The sequence below is a fragment of the Heloderma suspectum genome, chromosome 6 (assembly GCF_057233095.1).
Source record: "Heloderma suspectum isolate Gila_16-S chromosome 6, 16-S_ref, whole genome shotgun sequence".
Classification (NCBI taxonomy): Eukaryota; Metazoa; Chordata; class Lepidosauria; order Squamata; family Helodermatidae; genus Heloderma; species Heloderma suspectum.
This window is the reverse complement of record NC_139463.1, coordinates 98,866,222-98,889,361: the sequence shown is the minus strand read 5'-3', so window position 1 is coordinate 98,889,361 and position 23,140 is coordinate 98,866,222. Positions and strand designations below refer to the sequence as shown.

At 45.2% G+C, this 23,140-nt stretch overlaps 1 protein-coding gene across 1 annotated transcript in view; it reads right to left on the bottom strand.

Annotated features, from left to right (window-relative positions):
• BRSK1 (BR serine/threonine kinase 1) overlaps window positions 1-18,513 on the bottom strand; it is a 59,434-nt gene extending 40,921 nt beyond the window's left edge. Inside the window, exon 1 of the mRNA XM_084808460.1 lies at window positions 18,396-18,513. Coding sequence (XP_084664586.1) covers window positions 18,396-18,513 — 118 coding nt within the window. The remainder of the gene's footprint in view (window positions 1-18,395) is intronic.
• Between the last annotated feature and the right edge of the window lie 4,627 nt (window positions 18,514-23,140).

The window sequence follows — 23,140 nt, the reverse complement described above, 5'->3', positions numbered from 1 at the left end:
AAATATAGTGTATTTCTGAACATAAGATGGAGCACTCCATCTTCCCTCTGCCAGACACCAGCAGCCTAATACAAGCAGGGCCGGTGTCAAGGGTAGGCATAGTGGGGCACCTGCCAAAGGCCCACACCCCAGCCAGGGGTCCAGTGAGAAGAGCCCCCTGGACTCACTCCTCCTCTTCACTATTGCAACCTGCTTGTTCGCCCCCCCTTTCACTCTGGCCCAGACAACAGTGGTGGTAAGGAGGAGCAGTGGATGCCATGGCTGGCTTGCTCACTGGCTCTCTGCTCAAGCAAGCAAGTGGTAGCAAGGAGGAGGAGGAATAGCAGCTGGTGACAATTGTTAGATAAAAAGTCCTTGCTTTCGGTTTAGAAGAAAAGAATGCCAGGCAGGCAGCAGTGGATCCAACACTATTTTATTGAACGTTTTGCAAAACGGGTGCAGAGCAGTCTGGACCCCGAGACACGTGTGCAAAAGCCTTTTATATCATATCGCTTCTATTGTTCTCACCAGTAACCAATGAAACAGTTAGTACATCGGCTCACTAAGTTAATATCCAATAAACAGTCACTATCAGCTTACCAAGCCGTTAGTCATGAGTGCGTCAGTATGATTCCCTTTTTGCTCCGCCTATATTTTCCCGCCACTCGGGCTCTTACGTAACTTGAGACGCCAATGGTTATGGAGTCTCCTTTTTCTAACACAATGGTGGTGAGAAAGTACACTCACTGAGGGAGGGGGTCCATTGAGGTATCTTGCCCAAGGACAATCTCATCTCAGCAGGTAGGGAGGGGAGGTTTAAACTGTGCGTGCGTGCATATGTGTGCAGCCCCCAACATGGCACTGCAAGTGGTCCTTGGACTAAGAACACTTGCTCACCCCTGCTCTAGAGTTCTAATGCAGGATCACAGATCTGCTGCTTTGCAGGCATTCCCCTTCGCCTCCACTTTCCTTTCCCAATATATTCGTAAATAAAGCCCATATTAGAAAGACCCCCTTCAAGTGCACGTTTGCTCAGACATAGGCCCCCTGTCTTCAAAAGGGCTGACTTTCCAGGTAAGTGTGTGTATAGGATTACAGCTGGACTCTCCAATGTTCTATCATCCAAAGGAAACGAAACCCCTTTGAGCACTTCCCCTGGAACGTCTCACCGCTCGGGCAAATAGAGTGAGTGCCACAACATGCATTGTTGTAGGGAAATGCTTACATGCTGAAGTCAGGAATACGTTGGAAGATCATGCCCCCAATTCCTGTGGAAGCGGTTTTCTTATTATTATTATAGTTTTGTCATCTCCCCACCTCCCTGAGCAGTACAAAGTTCCAGCAGCAGCTCAAATGGAGTCAGTTTACTTTTTCCCTGTCCTGATTGTGCGTAAGGTATCACCCCGTTAAAGATTGCAAAGGGGCCATGAATCTGCACAGATAATTGAGGGACAGGCCAATGGCCTAGCACATACTTTGCAAGCCGAATGCCCCAGGTTCAATCCCCAGCATCACCAGTTAAAACGTTCAGGAAGTAGATGATTGAGAAGACCCATGCCTGAGTCCCTAGAGCAGCCTTCCCCAATCTGGTGCCCTCCAGATGTGTTGGGACTACAACTCCTAGCATCCCTCTGCCAGCTGGGGGATGCAATCTAACACATCTGGAGGTTACCGGGTTGTGGAAAGCTGCCCTAGAGAGTCACTGCCTATCAATGAAGACAATACTGGGAGTGCTTCCAGACGAGGCTTTTATTGTGCAATCACCCTGCTTTATTCATGGAATTCTACAGGGGGTCCAGATGTCATCAGCTTCCATTTGTAGCCCTCCCAAGTTTCCCCACAGCTTCTTCTGTCTTTTTTCTCACCAGAAAAAAAAATCCATTATGGAAGAAAAAAACAGAATAGATGCAGAATGCCTTTTGATTGTTAGCAAGAGGAGCTCTCAGTCTGGAAGCACCATGTATTTGATGATCTTGCCCTCCGTATCTCTCTGCACTTTTATTCCAGCACGTTTCTTCCTCTGGCCTTCGCTGGTCGAGCTCCACCATCTTCAGCCGTCCAAAGTTCTCCTGCTGCCTGAAATGACTATCAATCTTTCCTTGCTGCCCCTTATGCCTGGAATGCCTAGTGGGACATCTCCTTTCAACCACATGTCTCCTTTCCTTTAAGGCCCTCCTCAAATCTCACCTTTTCTGGGAAGACTTTGAATCAACCCCCCAGTCCAGGGGCAGGGAAACATTTTAGGTGGGGGGCTGAATTGCCCCCCACCAGGCTCTCTGTGGTCTGGATGATGTCAGTGGGTGTGACCACACCACTTACATCATCGTCCTGCCCATTTTGCCTTTCTCTGTGCTGAGAGAGGGTCTCGGCCACTGCTGGGAGGAGCAGCTGCACAGGAGAATCTCCACTGATATCTCTGATCTCACAGTGGAAATAACAGCGGGGATTCCTCCAGAGAAGGCCAAGCCCCTTCCACCCCTGGAGGAATGCAAGGAGGCTCCGCAGGCTGCACAGGGAACCTCCCATGCCCTAGTCCCTATGCCTTATTGTAACTAAGCCAATGTATGTGTAATTGAAATAATTACACCGCACAATTGCGCTCATTTCACATGCCAGCAAGGTGATGCACAAAATCCTACAAGCTAGGCTTCAGCAGTATGCGAACCGAGAACTACCGGAAGTACAAGCTGGGTTTCGAAGAGGCAGAGGAACTAGAGATCAAATCGCCAACATTTGCTGCATCATGGAGAAAGCAAGAGAATTCCAGAAAAACGTCTATTTCTGCTTCATTGACTACGCTAAAGCCTTTGATTGTGTGGATTACAACAAACTGTGGCAAATTCTTAAAGTGATGGGAGTACCAGACCACCTTACCTGTCTCCTGAGAAACCTGTACGAGGGTCAAGAAGCAACAGTAAGAACCAGACATGGAACAACCGATTGGTTCAAAATTGGGAAAGGAGTACGACAAGGCTGCATATTGTCACCCTGCTTATTTAACTTATATGCAGAGTACATCATGAGAAATGCCGGGTTGGATGAATCAGAGGTCGGAATTAAGATTGCCGGGAGAATTATCAACAACCTCCGATATGCAGACGATACCACCCTAATGGCAGAAAGCGAAGAGGATCTCAAGAGCCTCTTGTTGAGGGTGAAAGAGGAGAGTGCAAAAGCTGGTTTGAAACTCAACATTAAAAAAACTAAGATCATGTCATCTGGCCCTATCACTTCCTGGCATATAGAAGGGGAAGAAATGGAAGCAGTGACAGATTTTACTTTCTTGGGCTCCAAGATCACCACAGACGGTGACTGTAGCCATGAAATTAAAAGACGCTTGATCCTTGGGAGGAAAGCTATGGCAAACCTAGACAGCATAGTAAGAAGCAGAGACATCACCTTGCCGACAAAGGTCCGTCTAATCAAAGCTATGGTTTTCCCAGTAGTAATGTATGGCTGTGAGAGCTGGACTATAAGGAAGGCTGAGCGCCGAAGAATTGATGCTTTCGAACTGTGGTGCTGGAGAAGACTCTTACGAGTCCCCTGGACTGCAAGGAGGTCAAATCAGTCCATCCTAAAGGAAATCAACCCTGAGTGCTCATTGGAAGGACAGATAATGAAGCTGAAGTTCCAATATTTTGGCCACCTAATGCGAAGAGAAAACTCCCTGGAAAAGACCCTGATACTGGGAAAGACTGAAGGCAAAAGGAGAAGGGGACGGCAGAGGATGAGATGGCTAGATAGCATCACGGATGCAATGAATATGAACTTGAGCACGCTCCGGGAGAGAGCGCAGGACAGGAAGGCCTGGCGTGCTATGGTCCATGGGGTCACGAAGAGTCGGACACGACTGAACGACTGAACAACAACAACCCCCACTTACCCATGCATCCATTTTCCCCCTTCCTGTGTCTGTTTTAGATTTTAAGCTCCTTGGGGCAAGGACCTTTTATACATGTTCTTTGTAAAGTGTCATGCACATAAGTGGTTGTGGTGATGATGATAATAGATCAATGGTCTAGACTGGTATAAGGCAACTTCCTATATTCCTAGTTGAGTAAGCAGGGAATCACCATAGATTACAAACCTTTACCACCAGGTTCACTACCCCATGGATTCCCATGGAACCCATCCCTGTACCAAACTGGGGATGGGATGCACCACAATGCTTCTTACCAATCATTTTATAGTTTGTACCCATCCCACCTTTTAAAAAAAAAACTTTGATTTCTGCCTGGTTTTAACTTTTCTTTAAAGAACTATAATCAATAAAATTCATTCTTCAGCAAAAGGAAAATACAATTTAACATCTGACAATTAAACAGGATTTATGTATGATATACAAGAAGGAGCAGGCTAGACGTGTTATCTGTATAGTAGCAGTACTTTCTACTTGTCAGGTGAGGCACCTTTTGGACACAATCCTCCTTCTGCACTGGATGAAAGTGTGCCAAAAGGGGGTCTATTTTGGGGTTGCCCCCACTCTGCCTTGTCTAATTTGTTTGTTTGTTTATTTATTTATAAATGTTATCCTCTGCTTTTCTTCTTCTACTTGAGAACTCAGAGCAGCTAACAAGAAAAAATTAACAAGCAAACAACAGTTTTTTAAAACATCAGAAGGTAATGAAATAATATAATAATACAACCAACAGTCACCGTAACTGCAGCAGCAATGAAAAATCCCAATCAGTCTCCCCAAGAGGTTTCCAGAAAACACCACATGAATCCCCTGGTAGAATATGTATCATGATGGGGCCAGGTGGGCTTCCCTAGGGAGAGTATCCAAAACATTGGCACTACCACTGAAAATATTTCTTCTCATATCCACCCACCCAAGACACCTCAGCCCATGTGGGGTAAGACACGGAGCAGCACCCCTGATGTAGACTGCGGGGCATGGGAAAGAACAAGTGGAGAAGGTGGTCCTTAAAGCAGGGGTGTCAAACCTCTTTCAGCCCAAGGGCCAAACTCCCTTTCAGAAAAGCTCTCAAGGTGATGTCTGGACCCTACCCCCCCCCCCGATAAAATTCCATGAATTGAGACATGGCCATTTCAGTGGTGGGCAGGGCTGAAGGCAAAGGGGCAGGGCCAAAATATTTTTAACATATTTTAGCTTAAAGCTCTTACAGACAGTAGCTAAGCCTTAGGAGAAGCATTTCAACCTTTTGGGACTGCACAAAAGCCAGGAAACCACCAAACAATTGGTGGTCAGGGGATGGGGCAGGGGAAGTTGCCATCTGGGGAATCCCAAAGGGCCCCAAAGACACCAAGAGGGCAGGATTTGGCCCCCGAGACTGAGGTCTACACCCCTGCCTTAAGGTATGTTCATGGACATTGTACCTTGTCTTAGTCGGCTGCCTCACCATAGAAAACCTTGATTCTTGCATGTTTTGCAGCTGCTAAAGGCACAGACCTTTTGCCCATAAATGACTTGGCAGCTGGGTACCAACTTTCCCCATTATTGCATCTCCAACACAGAAAAGGTAGCATCTGTCTATTTCTGCCTACAATGTAGCTATTGAAGGCACAGGGCCTCAGTCCATAAGAAAAGTGGTTGCAGTGGCATTTGGAGGTGAGAAACCCAGGTTTTAAAGCCCCATTGAGCGAAGACACTCAGTGGGTGGCTTTTTCTACACTAAACTGAACTCTACAAGTCTAGCTAAAGTGCCACTCTTTAATTCTTTAGAGTAGGGCGGGATACAAACGTACCAAAGAATTTCAATCACCCCCCACAACAAACTCAATAAGGTAGCAAAACCAATAACAAAGGGCGCTTCCAGTCAGAGGGCTCTTAGCACTAACAATTAGAAAGTATTGTGCAGTTATTCTTTTTCTCCTTAACAGATTTTTCATGGTAAGCAAAAAGACGGAAGAAGACAGTGGGAAAACACAGGAGGGTTGCAAGCAGAAGACAATGATGTCTGGACCCACCCACCCCACCCCTTAAATTGAATTGAATTGAGAATTCTGTGAATTGAGACAGGGCCATGGTGACATAAAAGCCTCATCTGGAAACACCCAAAGGGTCTTGCGGCACCTTAAAGACTAACAAATGTATTATGGCATCAGTTCCGGGGCGTAGAGTCCATTTCACAGGATGCATGAAGGGTTGATGATAGGTCATTATTATTCCATTTCTACAGTTGGAGAAATGAGGCAGAAAATGAATGAGTGACTTAGATGCTTCCAGACAAGGCTTTTGTGGTGCAATCGCCCTGTCTCATTTACAGAATTTTACAGGGGGCCATCTTCCACTCATAACCTTTCCATGTTTTCCCACCACTTCTTCCAACATTAAATCCGATAAGGAGAAAAAGATGGAATAGCAGCACAATGCCTTCTGGTTAGTAGCACTAGGAGCCTTCTCTCTGGAAGCATCCTTGTGCCAAGACTTCCCAATGAGGTAGTTCACACATGCATTTCTCTGCACATGATTACTGTACGCTTGATGACTAGTGGCTGAAAGTGTATCCAGCAAGAAGCAAGGATGAAAATAAAACTTCTGTCAAGGCAAAATAAAAGTTCCATATGTGGTGTGATAGCGGCAATGATCCATTCACACATGCAAACCATCACTTTGATGTTGAAGTTACAAAGTGGCAAACATACACGTGTGGAATAACCCAATGAACTGATGGCTGAGCAGAGATTTCAAAGTCATTCCATGTTCTACACACAATATAGCTTCTGGGCTATACTGCAGAAGACTTCTTTTGGTGGTTGGGGGTATAGACAGCTGTAGATTGGTACCTCACACAAAAGAGAAATTGAATACCATACATCACCATTTCTTATATTCCCAGAAGTTATAAATGGATCCTCAAGCAATTCAGATTTCCTACCTATTTCCTGTTTGTGCAAAGAATGCATTACTGTAAAGCCTTCTGAAGAGTGCAGACTTCAAACAAATGCTCTAATTTAGACACCTGCCCCCCAGATTATCCTAACTCACCCATATCCTATAGTTCCACAATATGCCTTATGTCTGAAACCGGCATCAGACATAATGACATTACAAAAATTACATTATGAAATTGCTTTATAGGCTGAATCCAGCCCATGGGCCATTGTATAAACATCTCAGATCTAGTCCACCATTCTGCCCTAATCCAGGATACTCTGTACCCGCCTTGAAAATAAGTCCACCAGAGTTACTCATCCATGATATTTTGGACCAGCCCATAAGGATAGTGTTGACTTGGTGGTCTAATCTGAGTTCAAATTTGCACCTTTGCAACTCAGTGGGTCAGAGAGTGATCAGTGTAAAAGACTACAGATTTAAGATTTTGACTGAAACAAACCAATTAGTATATTGAAACACAATGCCTAAAATATTATCTTCATATAAAAAATGTCAACATGAAGACAGACATAGTAAGATTAGCATTTAGAAAATATTATAAATTTTCAGAGAAGACCAAGAAAGCAATCAACTACATTCTTTTTACTTAAATAAGCCAAATCCCTTTTCAAAACTGAGTGCCAAAGGAGTACGTTTTGATTAAATGGAGGACATGTATGGGAAAAGCAAGTTGAGTGTTATACTTTAAAATGTTTAGCTGTTGTTCATACACACCCCAGATTTGAAGAGAATGAAGGGGAGCCAGAACACAAGATCCTACTGGGAATAATTTCAGCACTCTCCTGCTCCTCTCTTACCTGTATTCTCATCTTCTGGAGGAGGAGGAACAATTTAAACTTTGGTGACGGACCATCTATGGTGTTGTTTTTTACATTAATTATTACATTAACATCCCACCTTTTTTCCTCTTGCAAGGAATACATAACAGCTTACATGGTCCTCCTCCTCTCCATTTTATGGACAGCTCTTGTCCCTGGCTGAAGGCTGCGGGGGGGGGGGGGGCTGACACTAACCTTGGTCAGCAGCAGATATCTTGAAGGGTCTTGTTAGATGCTTCACCTGGGATCAACAGATCCCTGAGTTAAAGGTCAATGGGCACATGGGGCATTCTACTGGAAGCAAAATGGTGGCCAGGTCAGCCAAGAGTACTGGTGGATGTCACAGCCCCCCACCCCCCACCACATTCTTGGAGCCTATGAACAGAACTGGATAGAAACATAGTTAGTCCAGTCTCTTCTTCTGCTCACTGCTCCTCTCTGGACACATATCTGGCCATGGGTCTTATGTCTCGGGGCCAAATTCAACGTGCTGGGCAACTGTGTGTCTTTTAAAGATCTGTCTGCCCCATTCACACATACAGCCGAAGTGGGGTGGGGGTGTCTACTCCTTTCACAAAAAGGGGTGTGAAGGAAGAAAGCAAAAAATCCAGCAGCACCTCCTTACTTTACCTTGCTACACTTTGCTCCTTTTAAGCAATTTCCTCCTCTACCCAGCTCCAATACTGGAAGTGAGCCAGGCAGGGTGAACATTTCTTAAGAGGGTAGAGTGTAGTGAGGTTAAGCAGGAAGAGGAGCAAGTTTAGCTCCTCCACCCCCCGTTGTGCAAAGAGTAGATTTCACACCAACTATATATCTGAACAGGGCAAACATGCACCTAACACACGCCCAGTTGCCCTGCAGATCTAGTTTGGCCCTCAGAGCCAATGATGCCATTTGCAGGCCCATATTGTACTGCTCCTGGGTCATCAGAGATTCATTTCCAGGTTCTTCTTCAGTCATGCCCAAACTTGCAGTCAAATATAGTATGAAGAGGCTCCGAGTTTCAACAACACCCTCTATCAATGTGTGTTGTCAGAGGCCCTGATCTTTCTGGAATCTGGTCACCGTAAGCCCCTACGGGCTTTCTCTAGGTTAGGGTGGCTACTTATGCACCATCAAAAGAGGATGTGCACCACCTAAACAAGAGGATGCAGCTTTGCATAAAACTTGCATATGCTGACTTATCTGTAGATATTTAGAAACCATTGCTATAACTTAAACCAGCGGTGGGCCACATGCAATCACCTTGCCCTTCTGTGTGGCCTCCAGGGCCTCTAACCACCAAATTTGCTGTGATGGTGGCAAAAACATAATGGCGGTTTGCCACCCAAATTCGATGGCAGTGGCAAAAAAGGCCTATTTAAGCTAAACTGGTCCTTTTCTGCCACCAATGCTACTGAATCTCAGCTGTGAGTTTATTGGCACAGCGGCGGGGCTCAGGGCACAGCCCCTATTGGCTTTCAAGGGGCCGAAATTGGCCGCTAGACTCCGGGAGGTTGCCCAGCCTGATTTAAACAGAATGCAACGTACCTCACCATAGTGGGGAAAACTGTCACCAGTTGACCAGTGTCCCTGCTCAACCTGTTGTCCAAGTGCTAACTATTGGGGGCCAACTTCAAGGCCTCTGCCTCTCCCTTCATGTAGTTCTTTATCTTTACACTGGACTTGGACTGGACACCCCTTCCAAGATGGTCATCTATAAAATAAGACAGAAGGAAGCCCTATATCCTGCCTTCCCATATGTGTGCGTGTGCCAGGGAATACTAAAACCAGGCATCTCAAGTGGCTGAGGGAATAACTTAGCCAGATCAGCCACTCAGGATTGTGTGTGCTTAGTTAGGCCTCAGCGCCCACTTCAAGCCAGACAAGGAAAAGGAGTGCAAACAACAGTCCCTCTGACAGGTGTGCAGTAGGACGCCTCCAGATTGGCTAAACCACGTAAAAATACCAGGAACCTTTCCATGCCTGGTAAACAGAGCAAAATCTCTTGTCAGCTGCTTCTAGGCTCCCAGCTTACCCCAGATGTTGTTCAGTTTAGGCCACTAATGGCCTCAGCTTGGCCCTAAGCATGTGACACGAAGGAGAGATGGGAAGGTAGAGGTGTCAGCGCTCCAGTTTGCTTCAGAACTTTCCACAAAAAGTTGTGTGTGTGTGTGTGTGTGTGGGGGGGTTAATTAATGAAGCCTGAAAAAGCAAGTGTAACAGTCTGAGGAGATAATACTCCATGAGCTTGACCAGAGCTATTCAAAGCTATTCAAAGACCACAGCAGAGGGCCAGGTTCGACTGTGTTTCCCTACTCATTTATTTACTTACAACACAATCCTATACATGTTTACTCTGAAGTAAGTCCTGTTGGGTTCAATGAGAATTACTCCCAGGTAAGTGTATAGAATTGCAGCCTTCTTCCTTTTTTCTCCTGCTCTCTCTTTCAAGGAGCTCCAGACATTAGCCTTGCTCAACCTGACACCCTCCAGATGTTTTGGACAACAGCTCCCATCAGCCCAAGTCAGCAGGGCCAAGGGTCAGGAATAATGGGAGTTATAGTCCAAAACATCTAATGGGCACCTGGTTGGGGAATGCTGTTCTACCTGGCTCTCCCTTCCAATTCTAATCACACAACAATCCTGGGAAGCAATTTAGGCTGAGAGAGAGGCGGGTTCAAGGTCACCCAGCTGGTAAGCGATATGCCTGAGTAGGGATTTGGACCTGGGTCTCTCCAGTATTCTTCCAACACTAACCCTCACAACAGATTGTTCCCAGTGCAATTCCCTAATGTCTGAAGGGAAAAATCAACAGGGGGAAGTAGGAAATTTCTCCATTGCTTGACTTGCCATCACCTGTCTTATACACTATCTGCATCGTGTGAAAGTGAGCAAACATTTTCTGTGGAAACCATACACTAACTTTCCAAATTTAAAAAATTGAGAAAATCTTGGGTAGTTTTATACTTGTGTGGATTTTCACTCCCCCTCTCCACCACTATAAACATCAGTCCCTGTCTGCTGTACACAGGGTTGCCAACTTTTTAACCAGCCTTTGTTGCTGTGCCTTTCACTGTAGCTTAATCTTGACCTGGAGATGAAATGTTATCCCCAGCTAACTGCTGCAGATTAATTATGCCCCCTTTAAAGGCACAGCTATGGGGGACAGCTGGAAAGTTAGCAACCTGCACTGTCGGTATTCATTGACTGCAATAGCCACCAGTTTCCTTTTTATGACCAGTTTACTGACACAGTGGAAAGAAAGCTAGTGCATCCTAAAAACTTCACGTGGCATCCCCAAAAGGCAAAATAGGCAATAATATTTACAAAGGATACGTATCAGAAAATCAGAAAACTGTCTGTGGTGGTAAATAGAGTCAGTTGGAGGGTATGGAAATCTCAGAAGCCCATAAAAACAACTTTTAAAAAACATAATACTTCCAAAGGTGCACTCCGCGCTCTGACCTTGAAACTCAGCTTCACATCGTAGCAATACAAACTGAGTCATAGACAAAACAAAATCTCATGCCCAAAGACATCTTTTTAGACTGTAAAAAATAAAATGTTAAAAAAAAGTATATGCTATCCAAGTTGCCAGATATGGTGTCATACTGATGTGGTGCTGCTGTCAGAATAAACAGATCAGACAAATCAGATCAAGAAAGGCTAAAGGAAGGGATTGTGTTTAGCTTACAGCAGGTCTCTGACATCTGTGGCCCACCAACCCAAATGAAACCCACCAGCTATGTCCTGTGGTCTACAAGGACTTTGTCAACCATTCTCCCTGCCCCCCAGTCCATAGCTAGAATCTTTGTGGTGTGGATGGTTAAGGAGGCGAAGAATAATTGGAAAACAGCCAGAACGCAAATAGAGGTAGCCTGGTACATTTTAAGTTATTTACTTATATCAAGTATTAATTACATTTAATTTTATTTATTTCAAGTGCCAAGTACTTGTCAGTTATCCCATTGCCTTTGCACTCATTGGGGAACCCAGAACACTGGAAGCCAGAAGCAAGTTTACTTCTTGCTATGTAATTGGATAGATTTCTGCCTGCACACTCTTCCTTATTTCTTCACAAGTAAAAGTATTCGAAACTTGCTTCTTCCTCTTTTTTAATGAAACCTGAACATTCAGAAAGGAGAACTGGAATATCCTATGAGGATTATTATTCCACAGCATATTCTCCAACATTACACAGATGAAAACAGGGACATGTTTGTAACTCCCCTTTTCTTCTACAAGAATCACTGCGTAAGCATTGATCCCTCTGCTATTACACATTGCTGAAGGCTCTTCATCGTGTTATTGGATGTTCTGTTCATTTATTCTGCCACAGTCTGTCTTCCACTGTTTTACAAGCCATGGGGATGATGGTTCTTTCGGGATATAAGCCACACTAGAAAACATAATTGTCCTTCAGTGTGTCTTCAACAGTTCAAAACATACCTTAAGGCCTGCAGTGTGAGAAATGGCAGGCTGTGGTCACTCACTGAATGATGCCTTAGCGTTCATGCACATGCATTTATACGCATGTGCACTGAGTCAAGTGAAATCTCCCCACTCAGAGATTTAAGTTCTAGGGACCCCGAGTAGAGAACTGAGCCTGGAAGGATGACAACACTAGCAACTCATCCTAACAACATTTTAACAATGAATCGCCCCCAAAGGGGAAAACATGGACAAAAGTTTGGACAGCGATTTTCCTGGGTACCAGGAATACCAGTAAATAGGAACCTTCCCTGGCAAATCAGGGACAATTGGAGTGTATATCACCCACCACCACCCATTCCTAAAGCCCTGACCCAGACAGGCAGCAAAACTAGGAGGTTGTTGATGATGCATGTACACAGGCACCCATGCACACATCACATGCTGGTGGGTTATGTTTATTTCGGCGGAACGTACGTTGGGAAAGCTTGGCCTAATACAGAGAAGACAACTGGGCAGGAAAAGTGTGGATATGTTAACCATTTGAAAATATTAATTTCTAAATTTATTATTACCTTGTATATACTGTCTTATCTGCTAAAAGGCTATCAAGGCAGTGTACAACAATTAAAAGGGATGTCAGGAAAGAAAGGGAGAAAATGTTCACCTGATTCACTGCAGACAGAACCCCCAAAATTGGTTTAAGCTATAAAGATGTAGTTTGAACATTAGGAGATGTTTCTAAGGGGTAAACGGGACATTACAGCAACACTGTCCATGTTTCAACATGCAAGTAGTGGTAAAGTGGAAGAGGGAAGAAGAAAGTTTAAAGCACAGCAGGGGTGAGCAGAAGGGGGTATTGAACTTTTCACCCTAGAATCACTTCACCTAGCTGTTTTTCTTGCAGGAGTGGAGGGTTACTTCTGGACTTGGAACCCAACTGGGAGAAAATCCGCTGGGGAAAGACTGTTTTGGAGTGAAAAGCATAGGTGGGGTCCAAAGGTGGGGTTCAGACCCCCACACCCAGAATACTCTTTAAATCTCCCCACTACTTGCATTATAGGCAATTGAAAGCACCCCGTCTATTGACACACATAACTAGCCTGCTCCTAACATTTAGCAGTTCAGCGGTGGAATCAGGTGCTGAGGGAAGAAGCATCTGTAGCACCTGGGGTGCTTCCAGACAAGGATTTTATAGTGCAATACCCTGCCCCATTCACAGAACATTTGGGAGGGAGGGTGTCCAGACATCATTGGCTTCCATCTGAAAGCCTCCCATGTTTACCCAATGCTTCTTCTGTCTTTTTTTTTTTTTAACCACAAAAAAACTTTAAAGAGGGCAAGACACAGCAGCTGCGCAATGCCTTTTGATTGGTAACATTAGGTGCTGTCTGGTCATCTATGGCAACTGAGAGTTAACTCTAGGTGACCAGCTCGTGAGATTTCCTCCTCTTCAGCCATAAATGACTAACATAGAAATGTGTGGCCAGGCAGTTGAGCACGCCCTCCAACATTTCAGAGATGAAAATAGGGACATGTTTGTAACACTCCAATTCTCAGAGCAAGGATTACTATTACATACACACACACACACACACACACACACACACAGAGCGACGCATTACTAAAGGCTCTACTTACTGCATGCTGTATTTATGTATTCTGCAATAGCCATTTATTTAAAAACCAAGAATATGTTTGTTGTTTTGGCTAAAGGTATGTTTGATAAATACATGCAGTGGTTTTATGTAGGAATGAAATCAGTAAAATACAAAACAACAATAATACTGGGGGAGGAGGGGGAACCTTAATAGCTAAAATGAAAAAAAGAGCCAGGAGTAAACAAAAAGAAAGAAAGAAAGAAAGAAAGAAGCCTAGGTCGCAACAGATAAATCAAAGATTACCTCAGCCTTCCCCAGCCTGGTCCCCTCCAGATGTTTTGGACCACAGCTCCCGCAATCCCTGTCCACGGGTCATGCTGGCTGGGGCTGATGGGAGTTGTAGTCCAAAACGTCTGGATGGGACCAGGTTGGAGAAGCTGGTATACAATACATTATACCAATTCAAAACATGTTTTGGCAGCTGCAGTGTATGAAATGCCAGTGTAAGGATGCTTAATGTTCATGCCCATGCACTAGAGCAGTGCCAGCTCTAAGTTTCTAAGACACCCTCAATGGGCCCTCTCCTTCAATGAGTCGACCTTCTCCCTGCCATTGTCACCAGCTGCTCCTGCTCTTCATCCTCTTTTTCATCATTGCTACCACTTACTTGCTTGACAGGCAGAGAACCAGTGAGCAAGTTGGCCATGGCATCTACTGCTTCTCCTTCTCACCACTACTGTTGACTGGACCAGAGTGAGAGGAGGGTGGTTGCAACGGTGAAGAAGAGAAGTAACTCCAGGGGGCTTATCAGTGGGCTTCTGCTGGGATATGGGCCCCCATTAGGAGCCCAACCATGCCTACCCTTGATGTCAGCCCTGCTCTGGAGACAACATGCATCCATTCCCCACTGAGAAATTTAACTTGAAGTTGGTAACCGAAATCTGATAAATGATTGTAACTCAAGCAACTTACACTAACACCATTTTAACATGCCACCTCTAAAAGACACAAAGAGGGACAAACTAAGGGCAGGGAAATTTATCATGGACTGGGAAAATATAGGCTCTGCCTAGTAAATAGGAGCAGTTGGAGTGTATGGGTTAGTAAACATTTTATGAGTTAGTAGTGCGGGTGGTAAGTATATTTGGAAGGCTGGTGTAGACAGTGGCGCTGCTAGGGCCGGACTCTAGAGCAGAGGTCCAGGAACCCACTCAGTAGACTGGGCAGGAAGGCCAATAAATGCAGCAGGACAGGCTTGGCACATTTTGAATAAATGAAGTGATGCACACTACGATCTAAAGCGGGGAAGGTAAGACCATTAAGTCCAGAATCTAAGATTACCTAGGCTCACTACTTGGCATAGGGTATCATGTTTGAGAGCAGAACAGTGGGCTCAATCAAGAATGCCCAACTGGCAGTCCATAGGGTGGAACCAGCAAATTTTATCTGACCCCCACCCCACAGCAGTGACAAATTCCCCAAGTTTTATTTGTAGGAAAAAGAAAGTTGATGATATTCTGCACATGAAAAGTTACATCTCTTTTGGGGTGTTGTTTGTACCATAGACCCTAATTCCATGAGCAAAAGCTATCTAAATATTATTGTTATTCTCTTCCACAGCACATTTAAATGTATACAGACTTCACAATATCCATGGGAGGTAAGCCCTATTAGAGCCTTTGAAAAGATGGGGGACATAGAGGGAGAGGGAGTAGGCGGGGGGAACAGAGGGAGAGAGTAAGGCTTATAACCTAGACATGCTTTTTAATGTCCAAGTATATTCCTGAAGAGTAGTTTTAAAAAACGGTAGTAAGTTACCTAAGACTGACAGACTTATCCAAAGCATATCCACTGGGTAAGATCCTGAGGAAATCAGCCATGCTTTTTAGTCCCACAGAAATCAAGGGGACAAGTTAGTCATGACTAACTTATGCCCCATTGATCTCAATGGAGCTAAAGTGTCACTGACTTCCTCTGGATCCAACCCACACAGCTTGAGGAGATTTCATGACCAGCAGTCTTCCAGGTCAAAGACCAACATGCTGACCACTAGACCAGCCTTCCCCAACCTGCTGCCCTCCAGATGTTTTGGACTTGAATTCCCATAAGCCCTCACCAGCATGGCTCATGGTCAGGAATTCTGGGAATTGTAGTCCAAAGCATCTGGAGGGCACCAGGTTGGGGAAGGCTGTACTAGACCACACCACTGCCTAGGCTGAATAGCAAAAACACTACTCAAATTATTTTAATTGCAGAATTTCTGGCCACCATCACTACCGGTGCATAATTTTAAGGGATCCTGCTCAGTGGGAACCCACACTTGGTTGATCACGCTTTTTAACGTATCATTTGCAGTTTTCCTCCTAGGAATATATTTTATTTTGTTTTTGCAATTGTCTAAATGCTTCTTCCTTGTGTGAATAAATGTGCCATTCACCACTCCATTCCCCCCTGAGAAAAACCCAACTCAGCATCTCCAGATCTGAGAAAGCAATACTGAACAAGATAGGCAGGGAGGAATAGGGAGATAGACAGTTTTTGATTTCTATCTCTGCCACAACCATCCCTTAGGTGACCTTGGGCATGTCACCTGTGTGTGGGCACCAGCTGTTGGCTACCCATGTATTTTACTACACTGAGGATTCTCCTTATAACAACAAGCTTTAAGAACAGGAAACGATATGTCTAGAAAACAGTGACAAGATATCCACACAAAAAAGAAAACTCTGCTGTATTGGGTGAGGCTTCTGTTTGTCCTATTCCTCCTGGCCTTCTCTCCTTCTGGGGAACAGGAAACAACCAGGCCTCTGGCTCTTCCTCCCCCACCCCTCCCCAAACAACCTCCATCCATCCATCTACCTATTCAGTCTGATATTCCTGAAACATCTTTGCATGAACTGCCTGCCACCACAGTGAAGAAATGATTATTCAGCAAAATCCCAACCTCCGTTATTCCCTGCTCCCTCTTCTGTCTCTTTCACCTACCTGCTCCAAATCTTTATTATTGTTATGATTCTTTGAAAAGAAAAGAAAAATTAAAACCTCCTGAACATGCACACACATACACATCCTGGTCTCTTCTTCCTCTGTCACGGTATCTTTTTCTGCCACTGCAGTAATCTCCCCCTTTTCAAGCCACAATACTCATTCTACACACAGACACAGACACAAACTGAGGTACTGAGAGAGAGAGAGAGAGAGAGAGAGAGAGGCCTTGTGGTTTGGGTTTTCCTGCATCATTGCAGAGAGATGGATGGTTCCCACACACCCCCATCCTCAACCTTCCATCCAGTGACTGACTGACCATCACCGGAGAAAGAGAAGGAGCTAAAGAAGAGTGATTTTCATATAGCCCAGCCTTAGGCATTTATTTAAGCAATCTCTCTCATAACCAAGCCCCGTAATCTAAACCACACAATCAAATCGGCATCCCTGCAGAGAGCAGGAAAAAAAAACCCTCTTCCATTCATCTAGAGTGCTGCAGCAGGAGAAGATTGGGGGGGAGGGGGAGGAAGAGAGGAGAAATCTATAGGCCTCTCCACAAAACACACACAGACAGCCACCACCACCACCACCCCCAGCTTGCCCCCTTGTAAATACAGAGTCTCATCAAGGTACAGATGGAGAGGTAAAGCAGAAAAGGATATTTGTGTGTCCCAAGATTATTTGGTTTAGGGAATCTGTTTGGCATAAATCTGAACCAGTTTGTTCCTTTGGTTCCCCACCCCCCACCTCCCCCAACAACCTTGGTCATTGCAGCAATTTTTTAAAAAAAGCTGTCGCTTCATCCCAAATATTTTCTGTTTCAGGCCCCCAATCGCCTTGGCATAGGAACCTGAAAAGAAGCATTGAATCTGACCCATTCAGGAAATATGGGTGACCCATTGCTGCCTTCCGCCTTCCAAGCTCCATCTAGGTATATATGTGTACACACACACACCCCTCTTGCCTAACACATACATACTGTGGGTCCTAGGAACCTAACAATCAAATTGCAGCTAAGTAGGAATGGAGTCGCACCCCTTTCCAAAACTACCCTTGTTTTATTTTTTAGGCTTTGCATGTCTATCTGTCACCTCGGTAAAACAAACTGTTTACTTGCCACGCACATGCACCCCAAATAAACTCCAGCAGAGTAAACATTCAGTGCCCTCCTCTACCTCCAACACATATCATTTTCTCCCCTTCTCTTCTGAGAACCCCCCCCCCAAAAATTTACTCCTCTTTCCAAAAAATATCAGAGAGAAAGAGATCTAGTTGCCCCAACATCCACAGTGCTATCTCAATCTTCTAGCCTCCAAGGGGCCATTTGTCCCATACAGGACTCCCATTTCCTCTCCCCAAAGAAACTCCAAGGAATCAAGAAACCATCCTTACTCTTAAACACTACCCCCAGCCATTTCTTTTCCAAATGGGCAATACCCCCCCACCACCTTTATTCTGCAACGGGACAAACACTTCTATTACCCCGTACTACGTACACACATCTTTTATTCACCACAGTGGTCCAATTTAACCTGGATCATTCTGTCAAATCAGCCCTGAGTTTCCTTTATTCCCCATCACTGTATGCCAGAGGCCAGGGTGAAGGGAAAAAAAACTCTGCCGCTGAGGTTGTGTCCCACCATGCCCATCCCCGTGGCATTGGGGTTGCCCCTCCTACACACCCACCCACCCCACCTAAAAAAAAAAAAAAAAAGCAGCAGGCTACCAAGTACTCACCGGTCTGCCCTTTTCCCAGGGTCTTCTCCAGCCGGTAGGGCCCCACATATTGCGCGTGTTGCTGGCTCTGTTGTGGCTGGTAGGGGTGGACCCCACCTGCTTCTTTGCCACCGGACATGGCTTTTGTCTGTCACCCTTCCAAGCAACAATAAGAAACAGGGGGGTTGGGGTGGGGTGGGGTGGGGAGAGGGAAGGAAAGGCCCCCCTGAAATCCCCCTATAGGGACAATACCGGGGCCAGCATCCTGGCGGGTTTAGCGGGAGGGGATGCTCTCGGCATCAGGGAGGGGAAGGGAGGAGAGAGAAGGATGAAGGATGCTACAGTCCGGGTACCAGCATCATCCAGCGGGTCCAGCCAAGGATGCTGCTGTTGGTTGGTGCTGATGCTGCTATGGATGAAGGATGCTGGTGGAGAGCCTCTTCTGGTCTGGTCTTTCGCCTCGTCTCACTGCAATCTGAAGGGATCTCTCGAGCTCTCCCCTTACATCAGCATCCGGGCAACTGGGTGACAGACACAATCCGGGTTAACCCTTGGCGGAACAAAGGCAGCGCCTCCTCCCCAGGCAGGGGAAAGGGGTGGGGATTAGGGGGCGGGGTTGAAAGGAAGAAGGGAGTGGGGAAGGGATCGGCGGGGCGGAGTGCAGCAGCTGCGGGGGTGGGGTTAACTGGGGATAGGACCTCTGTGTGCGAGGGGAATTGTGTCATGTATCTGAGAGGTGACATGGGAGGCAGCGTATCCTTTGCTGACTGTGGTTTTGCGGGGGATATTTGTATGCATGCAAGGGTTTTACGTGGCGTATGTGTGTGTGGTTTAGGAGGAAAGAGATTTATGTAACTGTGTGGTGGGGGAGAGGTGGGACTATTTGTGTGAATGCATGTGTGACTGTGCACATGTGAATGAGCTACTTCCATTGTGTGTAAAAGGGATCAGGTGTGCTTACATATGAGAGAGAGAGAGAGAGAGAGAGAGAGAGAGAATGCATGCTGTGAGGGTCTGAGGCACATACTGGAAACTGCACTCTTGCAAGGAACCCACTGCAGCTTACATGGTCTTCCTCCTCTCCATTTTATCCTCACAGCAACCCTGTGAGGTAGGTTAGGTTCAGAGTCAGTGACTGGCCCAAAGGCACCCAGTGTGCTTCCTGGCCAAGTGGGGACTAAAACCCGGATCACCTGAGTCCCAGTCCAACACTCTCACCACTGCACCACACTGACTCTGTAGCTTTGCATGCAGACCGGAAGGTCAGCAGGACAGCAGTTCGAGACCCAAGTGCCGCGTGACGGAGTGAGCTCCCGTCTTCAGTCCCAGCTCCTGCCAACCTAGCAGTTCGAAAGCAAGAAATTGCAAGTAGATAAATAGGTACGCTTTGGCGGGAAAGGTAACAGCGTTCCGTGCACCTCAGTGTTCAGTCATGCCGGCCACATGACCATGGAAGCGTCTTCGGACAATGCTGGCTCTTCGGCTTAGAAATGGAGATGAGCACCACACTCTAGAGTCGGACATGACTGGTTGGGGATATGTTTACCTTTTTTTACCATTTCTCAGCACGGATCCCTGTGCATGCCTGTCTGAACTGTCTGTCTGAATCAACCATAGAATCATAGAACAGTAGGGTTGGAAGGGGCATATAAGACCATCGAGTCCAACCCCGTCAGGCGTGCAATGGAGGGTGGCTCCTTCTTTGCCTGAGTTGGGGTTTACTAGATTTGAGTCTAGATCAGTGGTTTTTAAACTGTGGGGCACAGTCCCTTTGTACCAGAACACCTGGAAGGAAGAAGGTGTTATTGTTCCAGGAAGGGATAAGGATCCTGAGACACGGAGGACGGAGTTTGAATGTCCTCTTTTTGTCAGGGCTGAAGCACACTGGAAGGGGAGATTTAAACCTTTTCTCCCCTGCTGCAGTCCCAACAAAAATCACATGTACACACACATGCACCTATTAAAAACAACAACAGAGACCTGATTTGTAATTCTGCATTTATCAGCATTATGTTTAGTTTGGCCCTCAGTTAAATGGCCTCAGCTTAGTTTCAATAAAGGGTTGTGCTGTGCCAAAAGTTTAATGGGATAGTGGAGGAAGCCAACTCAAAACATTTGTGAAACACTGGTCTAGCTTTATGGGCATGTGTAAAGGAGACACTTGTGGCTGCTTCAGATGTGCATCTATATATTTAGTTTTCTATGCTTTGGCTGGGGAGATCAGCCACAAAGCTCACTGGGTGATTTTGAGCCAGCCATTTTTTCTCTCAGTCTAAAATACCTCAAAAGATTCTTGTGAGCAGAGGTGGGATTTTACCTCAGACAGAATGTAGCCCCACTCAGATGACATGAAGTCAAACAACTTCCTTGCCTTCTCTTCATCAAAGTGAATGAACCACTAATTTAGAAGTTTAACCCATCACATTACATTGAATTGTGGCTTCTGGTAGCCCATCATTCAGCATTAAGCAGCCAGGAAAAGAAGCCAGCCAAGCAAACTTAGGACCAAAAATCTGAGATATTCTGGAACCCACTTTAGTTTACATAATATGTGTGTGTGTTTTAGATTTACTTTTTATAAAAATAATAATAATAATAAACTGCAATTTAATGTTCCACGTGTTTATATTGTTTTCTGTTAATCTAATGCAAGTAAAAGTTTAGGTGCTAAGAAACAAACACAAATAAAAGGTTAAATATTGAGACCCTAAGGTAATAATAGCTATGTAGGCTGGGCCCATTCTTTAAAACAGGGGTTCTGAAGCTCAGGCCCAAGGGCCAAATCTGACCTGTCTGGAGTTCCAGTCTGACCCTCTGGGGTTCCCCAGATAGCCCCTTTCTTCTGACCACGGATTGTTTGGTGGTTTCCAGGCTTTTGACAGGTTTTTTTCTCAAAGGTTGAAATGCCTCTCCTAAGGCTTTGTTACCACAAGTAAGAGCTTTAAGCTAAAATATGGCGCTATTTTGGGAGTGGGGGCTCTGCCTCTGCCACCAGCCCCTCTTGCTTTCAGACTGGAACACACCCCATAAGAACTTCTCGAAAATTGAATTTGGCTCTCAGGTTGAAAGAGGTTCTACACCCCTGCTATAAGGTCACTGAGGGCATTCTCCCAGTGGTTCCACATGGGGCTGTGGCCCTATTGGAGTCCACCCAGAGAAGAGCCTTCAGTGTAGTGGCTCCCTTCCTGTGGAATTCCCTGCCTCTGGAGATCAGGCAGGTGCCAACACTGTGTTGTTTTCGGTGCCTCCTGAAAACAACTCTTTTCCAGGAGGCCTTCCTTTGTCGATGAGCCACGGTTTAACTGGCACTTTGTTTTAAAAAATAATTATTATGATATTGTGTTTTATTCTTTTTATCTTTGTAGCATTTTATCTCTCATTGTTCACTGCTCTGGAATCAGTTTAGATGTCAAGTGGTATACAAATGGTGCAAATAAATAAATAATATAACTAGCTAGGTTGGGCCCACCCCAAATTCCATCCCTGTGGGTTTGTCAGCGAAATCCACAATGGATTCCGCAGTGGACCAGCTTCTTCCAAGTCACGTGGATTCCACTGACTTTTCCACTTTGCGGGGAGATTTGTGTTAATTTGCATTAGCGCTAATATGCATTAGTGCTAAGCAGAACAAAATTCTGGTATAAAAAATCCATTTCCATCAATGAATGATGCCTGAGAATCCACAAAACACAAACAGAACTGATTTCACAAAATCCGTACATCCCTAGGTGTGAGAATAAAGTTGAGTAACCCACATCTGTGTATATGAGCCTGAGCTTGATAGAGAGAGGGTGGGATGCAAATGTGAATTACAATAATTCCTTACCCTTGATGCGTGGCAGCTGAATAAGAAATGTAGGAAGCTGATTTATACCAGATCAGACTGTGGGTTGAATCCAGGCTTAGTTGTATTTGGTTCCCACTGAAATCAGTGGGACATACATTAGTCGTGACTAACTTTTCATATTTATTTCAATGGTCCCTAACTGCAACATACTTAGTCTGGAACCAAACATGTTTCTCCAACTAGCTCAGCATTGGGTGTTCCCTGCAAGGCTTTTATAATGCCATGGCATTACCTCATTCACAGAACTATACAGTGGGTCCAGATGTTGTTGTCTTCCTCTCATAAACTGGCCATGTTTTCCCACAACTTCTTCCAGCTTTTTCCTTATTCCAAAAAATCCATGGGGCGGGGGGGGGGGGAGCTGGAATTGTTGCATGATTCCTTCTGATTAGTAGCACTAGGAGCTGTCCATCTGGAAGAACCCCTTGTCTACTTTGACTGGAAGCTGCATTAAGTTAGTTTTTATTATTTAGCCATTATAAGACAGCCACCTCCTCAAAAAAAGAATTACAATCCAGAAATCTAAACAATCAAAAAGCAAGCAATCAGTATCATATATATGACTTCAACGGCTGCATATTCAATCAATAAAAACTGGACTTTGGGTGTTTCCAGATGAGGCTTTTATTGAGCAATCACACTTTCTCAGCCATAGAATTTTAGGTGGGGCTCAGATGATATGACCTTTCAATTTGCAGCCCTCCTGTATTTTCCCCACTGCTTCTTCCAAATCAAGGAAGAAAAGGTGGAATACAGGGGAGGCTGATGGATCCAGTTTCAGAAGGGCTGAGATTCCATTCTGGGTTTTAGTTACAAACAGCCAGAAGTCAAAATGAGCTATACAAGGTGCTGAACCCTATGCGCAAAATGGGTCCAGTACCTTGGATAGCTTCTTTAGACTTCTGACTGGTTGTAACTA